Below are 16,093 nucleotides of genomic sequence, written 5' to 3'. Positions count from 1 at the left end.
AGAGGTTAATATTGTATCCAACTTTGACATTAATTCTCTATCCCTTCCCTGCTGCGTCGCTGTCTCTCTGCAGTTCTGACACGGAGTGGAGGTTGTGGATACCCCTTCTTCAATGGCCCCCTTCGCTTTCACTCCTCCCCTCTGTCTTGGTTTTTTCGGGATGTGTTGTCCCCCTCTCCTTGAACTATTAGCTAGGGCCTTGGCATCAGCTAAAGCGGTGGTCGTAGTTAATGTGCCCTTGGCCTGCAGAGCCTTTTTGGATCGGGTAACCACTTCGCCACTGAACCTTGGGGTGAGTTTTTTGTCTGACACGTCTGTAGATATCACGTCCTCCTCTTCCCCTGTCCCTACTAAGTCAGGTGTCATAGAAATACGGCCTATTGTGCCCTCCACCTCTTGTATGGTAATGTGCGTCTGATTGAAGTCATCGTCCAATAACTCAATAGCTTGTGGAGATGAGTCCACCCCCAATGGTGATGAGGTGGTATGAATTGTAGCCTTTGTGATGGTACTGGCTACCGTGTTGTGTTGACCAGGGGGGATCCCAGTAATGGGGGATGGGCACCTAGCTATGGAACCCATGGACGATCTCTTGTGTTCTATTAGGTTATCCAAGGATACCACACATGTTATGTTATGGTGGTGTCGAGGTTTAACCAGCATGTACCTAGGTGGTACTTTAGACAGTACCCACCAAGTTAACCCAGCGTCCTCATGCCTTGGCGGGCTTTTTCAAGGGTTTGCCACTAGGACAGAGATCTGATCTCATGCTGGGGCATGTGTGCTGCTCCCAGGGGTCAGAAACAAACACCTGTGTGTGCAGGAGGTGACACCTCCGCCCACACAGGATGGATAGTGAATGGAACCAGCATAGCGGTGAGCCTCAAAGGCTTCAATGGCACTGCTGGACAAAGAAACTTGTCCCCCATTCGACGACAAAGCCTTCCCTTGCCACAGGCACTCTAGGGTGTAGCAGCTGAAGTGTACAGCCGAGAAGGGTTTTAGCTTTCTTGAATTTAGGCTAGAAAGCAGGATCTGACGAGTTTTAGTGACAGACACCCAGAGGATGTAGTCACTACAGGTGCAGGACTAAAAAAAATCGATCATAATAAAAGAGGCAGGTGTGCTCCCAGAACAGAAGGCAACATTCCAAAGTTAGCTCTGGAGACATATCGTGAATGTGAGCAAGGAGATGAGGAGTGTAAGCAGGGAAGGCAGTTTGAAGTGCTAAGGACCACTAACAGAGAGGACAATAGTGCAGGTACTCAAAGATGGAGACCAGTAGAGGAGAGTCATCAAAGGGGGCCCCGCGGGACTCAAAGGAGAAGAAGGGTGTGAGGAGGTCAAATAGGAAAAACCGATTTATTGAAGAAAAACTTCTACATTATTTACACATAAAACAAGTTCAATGAAAGATGTCAGATTAAAACAGAAGAACTAAGGGGTCGATTACGATGGCGGTGAATCCGCATCCTCCGGGCCGGTGGAAGCCACCGCCGGCCCGGAGGATGCGGATTCACCGCCGCGGCATAGAAAACACCCACCGCCAGATTATGATGGCGGTGGGATCAGCGGCGGACAGCAGGTCCGTCCGCCGCTGATCCGCGGGGTGTGGACCGCAATATGGTGGCGGTGTCTGCAAGACACCGCCAGCCACATTAGGATGGGTGCGGAAACATGCTTTTCCGCAGCGTCTTTTCCACCGTGGAAAAGCATGTGGACCTTTGCTTCTGGGGGCCCCTTGCAGGCCTCCAGGGTGTTGGGGGGTGCACATGGCTGCAGTTGCATGCACAATGCGGCAGGCACCGCGCGGTGCCTGCCGCTTTGTGCATGCAAATGCACAGCATGCACTTTTAACTTTGCGGCGGGTGCTGCTTAACTCCTTGGATGCTCATGACGAGCTCAGCTCATCATGAGCGACGGAGCTCCGGTGCTCATGAGCTCGTCATGACCGCGCCCGTCCCGTGGAACGCTCGCACGCTGGGCTGATTCCCCTGCTGTGCTGAACGTTCCATTGGAACGGGCGCGGTCATGACGAGCTCAGCTCGTCATGAGCACCGGAGCGCCGTGGCTCATGACGAGCTGACCTCGTCATGAGCATGGGGGCGCTGTACGCGCCCCCAGCCCCCCAACACAGCGGGAAAATACCGCGAGCACCGAAGGGGTTAAAGCAGCACCCGTTGCAATGTTAAATATACGGGATGTGACCGCCAGGGTGGCGGTCACATCCTAATTGCAATGGAGGGAACGCGGCTGCCCCTGCGGACGGTCCCTCCACCTCGGGGGTGGCGGACGGACGCAGGTCCGTCCGCCATCGTAATCGACCCCTAAGTGTGGACTACTCAATGTGGCCATGAAATGCATCCTGCAATATTGAGGGACTCAGACGGATCTTCCCAGCAAAATACACCACTATGCGTAATCACACATGGGTCAAGAGTGAGGGTGTAGAGAATGTTAAAGAGTAGGTACATAAACACTTTATTTAAGTGGATGCATGGAAGGGGCATCCAACTATATGTAGTCTTTGAATCTGACATCACAGTTGTGGAAATGAGTCGAAAACTGGTAGAAGTTCTTAAAATCTGGATTATAGAACAACTAGCAGCCTAGTTTCACCTGGGAGAGATGGGCTGCTAAATGTTAACATACCTCCGGATGATTTGTTGCAAAGATTCTCGGTTAGCTTACTACGGGGTTAGATAGCTCAGGTAATTTTAAGGATATTGGCTTTGAAATTAGGATACCTAGGTTTTAATGTTGGCCATCTTAAGATGCATTCTTGGTCACCACTATCTCTTAGTAACTCTTCTTGTGCAACTTGTTGTAGAAAGTTTTATGAAGTGAGGTGACCTTCACGTTCAGCACTATATAAATCTAAGATAAAAGCATTTTCACTTTCCCAACTTCAAAATCTGGTTTCACTGTCGACAAAACCATATAGTCACGAAGGCAACTTACCCCTCGTACATTAGGGCGATCTTGTAACAAATTCCCACTAATGATGTGAGCACCAGGCCTGCTGGGCTTGCATTCCTGTGTTTGAGGCAAAGAAAACAAAGATGTATAAGGACAAACAAACTCACTATCTGACAGACAAGCCCACAAACACTTCAACAGTTCCCAAGTAAAATGATGACGCTTGGCCAGGCCTAAGCTTTGACAATCTTCGTGCTCTTAAGTCTGACCCGTCCAGGACAAATAACTAAAATAGCCAGTAGCAGCTGGTTTCTGGGCAAAGTAGTGAAGCAGAAGGAGAGGGGGACCAGGATGAACAACAAAAAAAATAAAATAAAATAACTTACCTGTTCAACACTCTGACACTCCTCTCTGGCTTCGTCACCGTGCACTGCAGGCACAGGCTCCCAGAATTCCCTGGGCCAATCCTGACACTGCATGAAAGAAGCGTTAGGATTGGCCTGTGCACTGATGATTTGAGCTCCTAGGGAGACTGGCAGCCTGGTCCTGCAGGTGTCTCCAACGAGCTTCAGTGTGCATGAAGGTTTTGCCGGCCAAACCGTCATGCGCACTGACAACCAGTGCACCTATCACTCACCCTCTGCATGTCAGCCCGTGCCCCCGCCCACCACCAGGAGATGCTACAAAGAAAAATAAAACATAATATACAGGTTCATTATCGTTTTATTTTTCATTTTTTGGCTGCTGGCAGGGGTGGGTGTCACTCCTCCGCCAAGGCCGAGGAGCCGCCACTGAAAATAGCACTCTCCGTTTAGTGCCTAGTCTGTAGGTGACTCCACTAATCATAAGCTAGGCCACAACTGGGCTCAATCTGCTTCCTCCCAGATCGAAATTTTCCAAAATATAGATGATAAATCTAAACCAAAAGACACTGAAAGCAAAAAACAAGAGAAATTCAAGTTCAGAGCCAGCTGGACGGACAAACCATCTTCTATAATGCTCCTATCAGTACTAGGCCCTGCTGCTTCCCAAAAGCTGTTTAATGAAAGCTGCGCACACCTGCAGCACCTGCCTGTATGAGCCACACTCCCGTATTGCAAGTGCAGCCCATTCCTCCCTTAGGTATTGCCTATTCACCTCGCTGTTGTAAAAGTAAAGTAAAGTCCACATTTGTAAGGCGCACAATCACCCGTAAGGGTCTCTAGGCGCTGGGGGCCGTCGGGGAGATTAAGCGAGCTATTGCCCAGAGTCACATGGTGCTGCCGCCGGAGCCGGGGATCGAACCGTGGTCCCCAGATTCCAGCGTCAGTCGCCCTGGCCGCGGCGCCACACCTCTCCCTACATTTGTCACCGCTTCCACCACTAGTGAAGCCCACACAAGTGCTGCCTACTTCCCACACTGCTGTCACCCACTTTAACCACTTACAAAGCCCACTTCCCCCACAGATGCCGCCCATTTCTCCCACTGCAGGCCTCAATTTCTGCCACTGGGACAGCCCACTACCCCCCAGAGATGGTGACTATTTTCCTGACTGGTGTCACCCAGTTCCACTACCAGTGTAGCCCGCGATCTTCATGGACAATGCCCAAAGCGGTTTGCGGCTAGTGAGCGAAGTTTGCAAGCTTGTCTTCCTCAAGTTGGGTTTAGGAGTATTCTACCCCAAGAACATTTTGGGGAAATTGGATGAAACGGTGCATTCTGCAGCACAGTACCTACTTAACCACTTGGATGCTAAGCTCCCTGATGTTCTTCCATGTAATTTCCATTGAAGTCAATGGAAACTCCATGACGAGCTGAGCTCGTCATGAGCGTCGAAGGGGTTAAATGAGCTTATAATTAATACTGAAATGCAACAATCCATAAACTCACTCTTATGTTGTATTCTATCAATAATGCCTGAAACATTGAGGCTCTCTGTCAAACTTGCCTCCAGACTGACGGGTGTGGTTCTCCATCATCCCATCAGCTGCATGCCACACATGCACAGTTCAGAGGAACCATGCTCTTCCATTACAAGCCCTTTCCACTTCCTTTCCCTTGCACCTGGAGACACTATAAAGCTGAGTATGCTATAACAATATAAACCTTCTCTCATGAAGGGGTAGCCCTTATCCTGCTAGATCTCTCTGTAGCCTTTGATATCGTAATCCTGGACTGCTTCTGGACCGCCTAACAAATATCGGGATTACTGGCTTAACCAAGGTGCTACTGAAATCCTTCCTTCAGGATCGTGAGCAGTCGGTCAATAGGGGTGCTTTTGCCTCATGTCTTTTTTCTCTTCCATGCGGGGTTCCACAGGGCTCCTCGGTTAGCCAGGCTCATTTTAACGTTTATGTTACCGCATTTGCCGAAAAATAGAAACCTTTGCCTTTGCCCTGATCTCTTATGCAGAAAATACCCAAATTATCATCTCCTTAGCAAGTGATGACAAAAAAACAGGGCCCAGATTCTGCGACCGAATACAAGCCGTCAATTTTTGGATGGCTACAAATTGCCTGAAACTTAACCCAGCAAAGACGGAGGTCTTACTGTTCGGAGCTCAAACCTCCTTTTGGACCACATCTTGTTGGAGTCAGATCTGGGCTCCCCTCCAACTCTTGTGAGGAAGACTTGCAGCTTTGGAGTATTGATGGATGATAAACTTACCTTTTCAGACCATGTCAATGCAGTGACCTCCTTGACTTTCTTTACTCTGAGGACCTTAAAAAAGATTCTACCTTTTACTCCGGTGCACCTCATAGAAACGCTTGTCACATCAACGGTGATGGCAAAGCTGGTCTACTGCAATGGCCTAATTCTCACTGCCCACCAATACATACTACACAAAGTGCTAACTTTACAAAATGCAGCAGCAAGACTCCTTTATAAGATTCCCAAATACCATTGACCTTCAATTCTATAAAAATATTGCACTGGCTTCCTATAAGACAAAGAATCACCTTCAAAGCACTCTGCATTGCCTGCAAAGCGCTGCATGGCCTTGGCCCACTCTTTCTACAACACAGCTTTAGATAGTACACCCCAGGCAGGGCCTTACGATCAGCCACGACCAAATTTGCAGTGCTCCCAGGTTTAAGCGGTTTGGGGTGGCAAGAGAGTTGTGCTGAGAGCCACAAAAGCTTGGAACTTGCTACTGCTACATATCAAGGAGGCACCCAATTTATTAGTTTTCAAGAAAACTTTGAAAATCTGGCTATATGACACACTGTTTCCTGGGTCCACTCATTTCACTGCTTGTCATTAAAACCAGCGCCAAGACACCTTTGGGTATTTGAGCGCTTTATAAAACCACTTATCACAACATAACATGAATAGAGTAAAGAAAGGCAGAGTGTCTCACCCCTGAGACATGATGCCTCAATATTTGAGCCTAAGAGTGCACTATACCCAGTACTCACTCCTGTTTTGGTTTTTACATTATTAAGATTTCATTTGCCAATCTGGCGGTAGTTAGGGACATGGCAGTAGGCAGTGAAAAGATATGTAAAGATGGATACGAGTCTGCTGACCATGTCTTTCTTTTCCTGAAGCTCACATAGCTGAGTGTTTCCCGAACTGTGGGTCGTGAGTGACGGGCCGATCTTTAGTGGGTAGTTAAAGTCCAAGCAATACATAAAAATGACTTTAAATTCTGTATTAATCCTGTCCTATTTGCTGCGTTTCAAAGACAGAGGTCAAATGACAAATTGCTGCTTATGCTTTTAACATGGGGATTGTTGTTTACAAACTCCTTACAAACAGTCCGGAAAGAAAAGTAAAGCAAATTATGTGACATTCTTGCTGGTGTATAGAGAGAGTAAAAGAAAAGGCTGCAGGATGTTATTCTTTGTAACACACACCAAAATGTAAATTCCTGTAAATGAGCTGTACACATTGAGCAGTTAGAAAAGTAAAAAATTAAACACTTTTTTTGTAATTCTGAGGTATGATGGAAGCAAAGATTTTAAAAGGATCTAAACAAATCAAGACACTTTACTTGGTGAAGTACAAATGATAAACATTCACTGACACCCAATTTCCATACATTACCATTTGTGTGCAATCAGTGGTTGAAGTGGGGAAAAAAAAGTAGGGGAACTGTGGGCGGAGAATCAGAGGGCGGGAATAACCTGAGGATTGGATCAGTGGGCGGAGTTAGAGGTGTGGCCAGGATGCGCAAAACATCCCAATCTTTAGTATTTGTGTGGCATTTCACTGACCAGTTGCAGCTTATTATGTTATGTAATTCAACCAATGGATACACATGATTATTTAACGATTAATATGAGCTATTGACATTAGAAACAAATTCCACTTCGTGAATTTATTTTAATCACAGAATGTCCCAAAAATGCATAAAAGTGGAAGCACAAGCCATTTGTTTCCGAGCCATGGAGTTTCTGTCGTCAGCAATATACACAGAGACAATCAATTTTACGTGTGAAAATGACTGTATAGGAAATGTTACATAAGACAAAGGACTACAAGGTGTAGGAGTCACATGATAACCCTACTAGTAGACAGTATAGTTTAATAGTGATTGGCCTGGAGAAACACAAACTCAGAATTTAAAACTTAATACCATGATTGGGGGTTTTCTTTAAAAATCATTATTGATTTGTATAAAAAATAACACTTTTTGCAACATTAGGATAATCAAAGGCTTAGGGAAAACACCATAACGCTCTAGTTTATACCTTGCAGTTTGTATGCAGCACTTAGATGAAAGCTAATAGCTCACTGTTCTTTGTTAGGATTTTAACTTATAAACTGCAAGTAGCAAAAGGATCACACTGACAAAAGCAGTAACCCACTGACCTATTTACAATATGTGCACTTTGTGATGGGCCTGGTACATTTTCTTTGCAGCAGGCACATTAACCCTTTGCGCTATCTTTCCATGAGTCAAAACTTCCACTAGATACATCTCCGATCTCGCTCTAGGAAAAAGTTTATTCATCAGAGTTATCATGACATTTTTATTATTGCCGAAAATAGCTGCTGGCCAGGAAGGAGGCAGCAAGTGCTTTTAAAACCATAATATACAACGCCCCCACTCAAAGTCAGCGCCCGCTGCAGTCACACCATTCGCTCCGCCCTAGAGCCAGCTCTTCTCAGGGGTCCTGTGACCTCAGTGACAGAGTCACTGTTGCTCTAGGGTCTGCTACTTCGTAGGCCTGCCCGCAAGACTGGAGGTGAACTTCAGTATGGATTGTGGTGGGCAAACCTTCAAGGTGAACCCACACTTGCCACTGCCAGGGTCCACCTGCTGGTGCTAACACACCAGGGCTTTTCTGGTGCCTTTTAAGGTCTGGCATGGGAATGTGCTCCCTCAGGAGAGTGGTCTGGGGGACTGTTCATGAAGGCTGAACCTGGTTCCCCAGTTCTAAATTTAGCAGCTCTGCCCTCAGTGCTACATCTGCTCTCTCACTGAACACCATACTGCCCCACTGAGAGAAACTCATACTGCCTTCAGCTACAATCCAATTTGACCTGCTATAAATAACTGGATGCTACTCAATTCAAATTACACACTAGGCAAGAGCAACATGCTGCCTAAAAGAAAAGGTGACAACATCCTGGAAAAAGCAAACACTCATAAGGAATGAAAGATTTAATAAAGCATGTAAAATGTAAGCAGGAACATGGTGAACTGAACGCTTTTACAGTCATTATTCAGAAATCAACAAGTATTTTTGCCTGAAAAGTTAAGGACATAACTACAGGGCCCAGAAAGGACCCATTTCAATGTCCACTGCTTATATGCTTACAAAACGTAAGCAGTATGGTTTCAAAAGACCACATTAGTGAACACAAAGCCGCCGTACACATTTCGTTTTCCAATCCACCCATCAACCAGGTATTGCAGTACCTCCAGGAAGGGCCGGTCCTAGGATTTTCGGGGCCCTGGGCCAAAGGGAATGTGCGAGGCCCGTGAAATCTACATAAGTAACACCTTCTGATCTCCGGAAGCTGCTTTGTGCAGACTCCACTTGGGCCGCAGCTCCTCTTCTCAGCCACCCAAGCAACTCTTGTACAGCCCATTTCGAACTGAAGGTGTGAGAATTGCTTGGGGCTGAGTTAAACCTGTGTGGGCAAAAGTGCTGACAATGGGCGCCCTGCCGAGTCTCTGACCTGGCTGCCTGAGAGGTGTACCCTCCCCTAGGCCTTCCCACACCATCCCTTAGAGGCCCCAGGAGGGGGGCGCCCTCCCATGAGCCCGTTTGTGAAGCATTTCTTTCACTCTGATCGGCAGACATAAACGAGGACAAGTGGGGTGTTAATTGCCATTGTGGGGGGCCCCATCCTGGCAGACAGAGTGCCAGGCCCTGGGCAGCTGCCCACACTGCCCATGCCTAGCGCCGGCCCTGCCTCCAGGTAGGAGGTACTGGAGGAAAACAATGCTGTTCAAGAAAGACAAGAAAGTAGTGCTTTACTGGCAAACTCTGTAAAGTGGCACTAATGTGTTGAGGTTTAAAAAAAATTATCTGGCCACTTTAAGAACACTCCATCTTGCTTTATTTAATTATTTTTCAGAGTTTGAACATTTTATTTCCGAGGCTGCACTTTGGAATAGAAAAATGTAAAAACGGCATTTCCAGCAAAAGTGGTTTTCTTTTTTGCATCCATTTCACAGGGGTACAAATGGACGACAGGAAGAGACGGTGAGAACCATTTCTTGTTTCATGATTTTCGGAAAAGTGAGAAGGAGTTAGACAGAATGAGAGGGAATAGGAGTAAGAAAGAGGGGGCAGCTGCCAGCGGCAGAGCAGAAGCGGACACCTTCCTTGTCTTGTCTGGGCAGGAAGTAAGAGACAGAGACCTTTTCCTTCTCTGCTCCCCGCCCGTCCACAAACAGAATATTTCTGACGTCCAGGGACGCATGTTCATGATAAAAAAGTAGGGGAACGGAATCTACAGAATTAAAGAAGTAGGGGCACGCCGTGCCCTGCCGTTCCCGCCCACTGCGACCACTGTGTGCAATATAGTTTTAACAGTAAAACTGTCTGTCTGTGCAAGTTTAGTGGCCATTTCAGTACAAAATGTGCAGTCTGTATATGACAGTATGCTACCACAAGATGCTTTAGTTACCACCCGTGTCCATTAGAGCTAGGTGGGTCGCAAACGTTTGTTGTTCTAAAAAATGGGTTGTGGTTTTAAAAAGTTTGGGACACACTTCCGTAGCCAATCTCTGTGCTCCATTGACCATGCTTTTCCCACTCCCTACACATTTGGTATGGATGGCTTTTACGAGCTAAGAGCTCCATGTGCACCATGAAGATACTGATGATATAGATTAATGCTTCATAATGCCTGATTTTCAAGATAACCACTAGGTTACGTGCATCAGTTCCGTTCCTATTTGGTTAATCTGTGTGTTTTCATTCTAGACAATGGGCTGTCATCCTCTCTGTGCTTCATTGTACTGTTTGTGACTGTTTGAGCTTTATACATGAATACAATAAAATATAACACTGATCTATCTTGGATCTGGCACTCTTGGACCTACACTGAACACCACAGCTGTAGCAGGAATCACATTCATGTAACATATCGATAAACTGACTAGGCATGTTACTATAGTCCCCCCTCCATCAGCCGCCCTATTTAACATAAGGTTTTGCGACTGGCCAGAGGCTCTAAAATGAAGCAGGGCGGAGTCAGAGCCATTCAGGTGCCAGACAAAGTCTGCTGAAGGCATGCCTTTTTAAGGTTTTCAGACACACGGTGACAATGGCTGATGCAAAGGAGTATCTTCTCTGCCAAACTCTAAATCAGCCCCTGATTATCTTTATCTGATTGTCTTTAGCATTGGCGGCTGCTGCAGTACTAAAGATGGGGGAGAGGGGCAGGGAGAGTAATAATTCAATACAAAAGCTTACCGGAGTGCGCGGTGCCACCTTGGTCCTCTTCTCCGGCTCTCCTCGAGCCCCAACATACACTTGGGCACAGGCTCCGCACCCAATCCTGGCGCTGCTCTCATGCTATGAGAGCAGATCTAGGATTGGTGTGAGTGGCGTGGTTTGCCGCTCAGACAGTGCCTAGGCGCTTGTGAAGTTTATCAAACCCAGCTGTGAAACAAAGCTGGGTTGGAGAAACCTAAGTGCGCATGTCTGTTTGGCTCGCCCAAGATGGCCGGCCCAACAGACATGTGCACTTACACTGCACCTAACACTCCACACTGCTGTGCCAGGCCCCGCCCAACCTACACTGCTGGCATCGGCTCAGTCAGTCAACGGTCATTTGCTAGACCTCTGACTGACCAGTGGGGCGAAACTCCCCCGCCATTACGGAGGAGCCACCCCATGTCTTTAGTACAGAGCTGCGCGCTGAGCACGACCATGGCAATCTACACAAACAGTGTTGAGCACAGTTTTCTTTGGAGCCAAATCAGAGAAAAACTGCTGCTTGGCCTGCATACAGACAGCACCATGCGCCCCTCAGTATGTCAACATCTGAGCCTGTACCCACCTCACCCATTCTAAAGGCCTGCCCTGCCTGACCATTGAAAGCACAGCTCCCATGACTATAAGCTCTTACTGACGTCACCTGTGGTGCTACAGCTGCACAAATAAATGCTTAGGCTTTGGCAGGCCGTGGGCCAGTAAGGGCATGAATCCAAGAGGGTGGCCCAGCAGACTGCTGCTGCCTGATGGAGGGACCAAAGAGGTCCAGTTTCTCAAAATAAGTATGGGTGGAGCCAATTCTTAGTGTAATGGACCTTAAATATTCATTTAGGCCACTTGCCAAAGGCATAGTCCAATGTTGCATTTACAAAATGATCGTCTACAGATGGATGTTTTTCAGAAGAAAAACCCTAGAAATTTGCAAAGTGATATAAGATGAAATTAAGTACAATGCAGTCAACCATTCTAATAACAGCCTGACCCTTTGGAAGATAAATGTTGGGAAGGTGTATCTAGCGGTAAAGCCGGAGAGATTCACACTGAAGAAATGGAGGGTGCCAGTTCCTTGTGCACTGATCAGCCAGAGGCGATTTTTGAAAATACTTGACAACACACATGCCCGGGGATTGTTAAAAGAATGAGAGCAAGGAGGAGTGGAGAGAGAAGCATGGGGCAGTCATCTGATGAGTGAGCGCCTTGGAAATCTCTACACCGAAGACAAGTGCCTTCTTCAGGAACCAGAACTGCCTGGAGAAAACCCAGCATCCATGAAGGAAAAATGCTGTTACTCAACCACGAGGAAGGACAAATGAGTTATTCATAACTGCAGCTGTGACGTCCGTGTACAAGTCATCCAACCAAAAGGAATGCAGTAATGAGGTGGAATGGATGCCAATGCCAAAAAAAAGCTGTTTACTACCTAAGAAAAGCAGAGGCTACTGTAGGAGACGAAACCTTCATAGAATCAAAGCCTTATGCAGAACGAAGATGTTATACCTGTGAAACATACACCCGCCCTCTTAGCCAATATATTGAAAATGTGCTGTAAAAAGTTCTGTTTGCCCAATTATTTTCCTAGACATGGGGCAAAACCCATCCTTGGTACTTTTCCCCCGCAACTCAACCAGGGTAAGAGCTGTTTTCTAGATTTGATTCTTTGTTGTAGGGAAGGCACTGCGAATAGAGCAATTACGCTGAAAAACTGCTTGCCGCGGCATGAGGTGCATTACCGTAGAAAGATTTCAGGCTATTGTGAGTCAAACAAAATCCCAGACGTCTGTAGCAGCTCCGCCAGGGTCATTAATGTACTGGCCTTTACGTTTCATCAGAAAGAAATGCTGTTTCCACTCTGACACAGGAAAGGTGCATGCTTTGATGTCAGATGGTAAAGAACATCTTTGAAATGGACACAGATGTTGCCAAACAACTAAAAGTACATGAAGGGATTCATTATGTTACAACATCAAAGTTAGTCAAGATGACAAAAGGACATGAAGGTGATGCATACACTCTTCATAGTGATGGCTCATGATACATAAGGTGGCATTGCTTATGATACACATGGTCTCATCGGTCTGCCTGAATATCCTCCTTTGTGATATTTAAACGTTTATCAATCTGTCTGCCATACAGACATTTCAGATTTTTTGCCGTCCCCAAAAGGTGCACTATTAAAAAAGTTTCCAGAGGTTCAGTGAGAGAAAAGCATTATACACCCCCCTGGGTGAGGTAGTTCCTGAGGTATTGAGCCTGCCAAATTTAAAAAGATGTTCACTGGTATCAGAATAGGCAAGAGTTCACGGGACTGGTCGTACAATGGGCAATCGAGGATTGGGTAAAATGACACAAGCGGAAAGTGGGCACAAACGTCACCATAGAGAATTAATGCCAAATGAGAAACTTGGGGACGGCACACACTGATGAAATATACAGGCAGGTTTCTTATATCAGAACTAATTTTGTCACAAGAGAATCTTCAAAAACATGGTTCAAAAAACGTGCTTGTCAACTTCACCTGCAAGGCGTTGGTCCATCGGGTTGTGGCCTACCGCCACTAAAACACTGAGAGGCTTGCATACTAGACTGTGCTTGCACACTGCTTGTAGAATCTACAGCAGAATATGTTTTATAACTAATCATGGAATCTACTTTGAGTGAAAATCGTTGTGCAACTGTGGAATCAGACTGCGATTTCACAAGATTACATCTACAATGTAGATGTAATCTTGTGAAATCGCAGTCTGATTCCACAGTTGCACAACGATTTTCACTCAAAGTAGATTCCATGATTAGTTATAAAACATATTCTGCTGTTGCTCATTAGTTTTTGGCAGTCTTTTTCAATAAAAACAAATCTGGAAAAATCGACTACCTGTCGCTGAGACATGGTTCGCCCTATCAAAGGGAGACTTCTCCAAGGCTGCAGAAAATTACAGGTGCAAGCCAACCTGCTTTCTACTCCAGCCTTAATACTCCTCTCCTCTCCCCACTTTGGTTTGGCACGACACTTGTTATCAGCAGGCAGCAGAATAAGGCCTCAATAATCCTACAAACATGCTCCTAAACTCTTGGTGGGCCTCACAAGCAACATCTGAGGGGCGCACTTTAATATTTACTTATTATGTGAGAAAACAATCTTTTAAGTTAATTTATTATGGTAGTCATGCCTCTCTCCAAATGTGTTATTCCTATTTTGCACCAGCACCTCACAAATCGACTTCTCGAACAACTGACGGTTCATTAACAGCCCGAACATATCACAATCGCTGTGACAACTTGCTTCCTTCCCATGCAGTACTGATGACATCACGTCACATCTTTTACAAGTCCTTGGGTAGTGACTGCTCTTCCCACAAGTTCTGTAATTGTTGGACAATACAAGCCACGACTCACATTGTGCCAAGGGCATTTAACACCCACAATGGATCCGGTTTGCGACGTTCTTCTGAGACACCTGATGGAGAGGGACTTCTGAGGTTGCCATAGCACTGAGCTATCTGGCCTGTGACACCATGCCTCCAAGCACTGCTCAAAACGAGTCCCACTTTAAGCACAGAATGTGGGAAATGAAGCTCTCCGATGTTAGGGCATATGGTGAAGATCAAATGATGCTGCCTACATCTGAAAGAGCAGCTGACGGCAAAATGAAGATGACCGTCAATCACGGGTGTGTGCAAGAGCCTGGGGTTGGGCCTGTAATACCGAATATTGTGTCTACTCTTGCTGCCCCCTGCTCCTGGACCACCTTGCCTAGGGTGACACCTGAACACCACCACGGCTCTGGAACTAGAGAACTGGTTATCCAGGTTTTGGGCATAAACGGTGGCATAAAGGAGCCCAATTTTTGGAACAGTTCCTTTAAGATGTTGACAGCATGAGTGCCCTGAAACCAGAAGTGGAGATGAGTGCCTGGACAAATATAGAACAGTCCATAAGATCAGATTTGTGGGAATTACACAGGAGACTGCGTAGCACCTTCATTCATTGAAGGTCCTTTAGAAGCGATGCTGGACACAGGCTAGTTGGCCTCTGCTGGAGGATGTAGAGGCTATTGGGAGTCAGTAGAAAGTGTATGAGAGAAGCTTGCAGTAGCATGCTGTGCTCGCTGACTCATCATAGTGAGGTATGGTCGCCTGTTCTGCAGATATAATCTTTTGTAAGCTGGAGGCGAGCTCCACCTACCTCCACAAGCTAGATGCCTGGCAAATCCACTGCCTGGTTCCTGAACAATGACTAAAGTGTGGAGAGTTGCTGTGAAGAAGTACAAGCCCTATCCGTGAAGATGCATCGAGGCACATTGTGGGCACTGGGCCTGTTGGAGTGAACCTGCACATCTGTTAAATCCAGAGGTAAGCAGGGCAGTGCAACCTGCGATGACTAGGCCACATAGAATTGGTATAGGTGGTCAAACTAAAATGGACACTTCCTTTTGTACTTATACCCATGCGTTTGGGCAAGGTGACCCCAGTGCACCCGCTGATTCTGATGGTTTTCTAGAGAAGAATAAATCAACTTTACACAAATTCTTCTCAACATTAGAGTGAACCATACCTCAAACAATAGTAACGTGAACACACTGGCTCATAGGGAGGATAATACCCAGATACGTGAGGGAGCTGGTAGGTAACATGTATGAAGGTGAAAGCAGAGTGGGCCACTTTTACGTTAGAAGCCAAGATCACAAAGCATGTGAAGAAGGAGATTAAGCAAGTGACATAAAAGGTAGCAGATTGGTAAATGTGATGATGCAGATGTAACAACATTAGAACGTTTGACCTTCAGGAGGTTTTTGGAGGAACTCGCCACTATATGGATGGAATCCCTTCTAACATCATATGGCTTGCCAGGGGCTAAAAAAAGACACTATGCAATTTAAAAAGCAAAGTTGGGAATCTCAGATGTCCTCACTTTAGCACAGCATGCTGACAGCTCGCCAAACAGTTGATGAGACAATGCATCTTTAAGACAGAAGAACTGAATAAGCAACGCTGCTTTTGTCTGCATAGAGTTTTAGCGGCTGAGAAGGCAAGGCCCTTTTCTTCTCTGTCTGCATGGTACCATCAGAGGTCACTGAGGAACATCACAGTCTCCGTAGCGTCAGAGATTTGCTAGGAAGCCGACCTGAAACCTTTATGGTGTTTTATCAACGAAGAACAAATGGTTCCTCTTCTATATAGTCCCATTCGTACTACATATCCTGCAACTTTGAATATTATGCTAGTCGTTGAAATATTTCAACCAGACTGATGAAATAATTTGTTCTGGCTGGGTGCGGCAGGCTTGCATC

The 16,093-nt window shown here is 46.2% G+C and overlaps 1 protein-coding gene across 1 annotated transcript in view; it reads right to left on the bottom strand.

Moving 5' to 3' along the window:
- PEMT (phosphatidylethanolamine N-methyltransferase) overlaps positions 1–16,093 on the bottom strand; it is a 1,176,780-nt gene that overhangs the window by 71,325 nt on the left and 1,089,362 nt on the right. The window contains exon 6 of the mRNA XM_078665209.1: positions 2,962–3,036. Coding sequence (XP_078521335.1) covers positions 2,962–3,036 — 75 coding nt within the window. The remainder of the gene's footprint in view (positions 1–2,961; positions 3,037–16,093) is intronic.

The sequence above is a fragment of the Lissotriton helveticus genome, chromosome 10 (assembly GCF_964261635.1).
Source record: "Lissotriton helveticus chromosome 10, aLisHel1.1, whole genome shotgun sequence".
Lineage (NCBI taxonomy): Eukaryota > Metazoa > Chordata > Amphibia > Caudata > Salamandridae > Lissotriton > Lissotriton helveticus.
The sequence above is the reverse complement of the archived record's forward strand: the minus strand, read 5'-3'. Positions and strand labels throughout refer to the sequence as shown.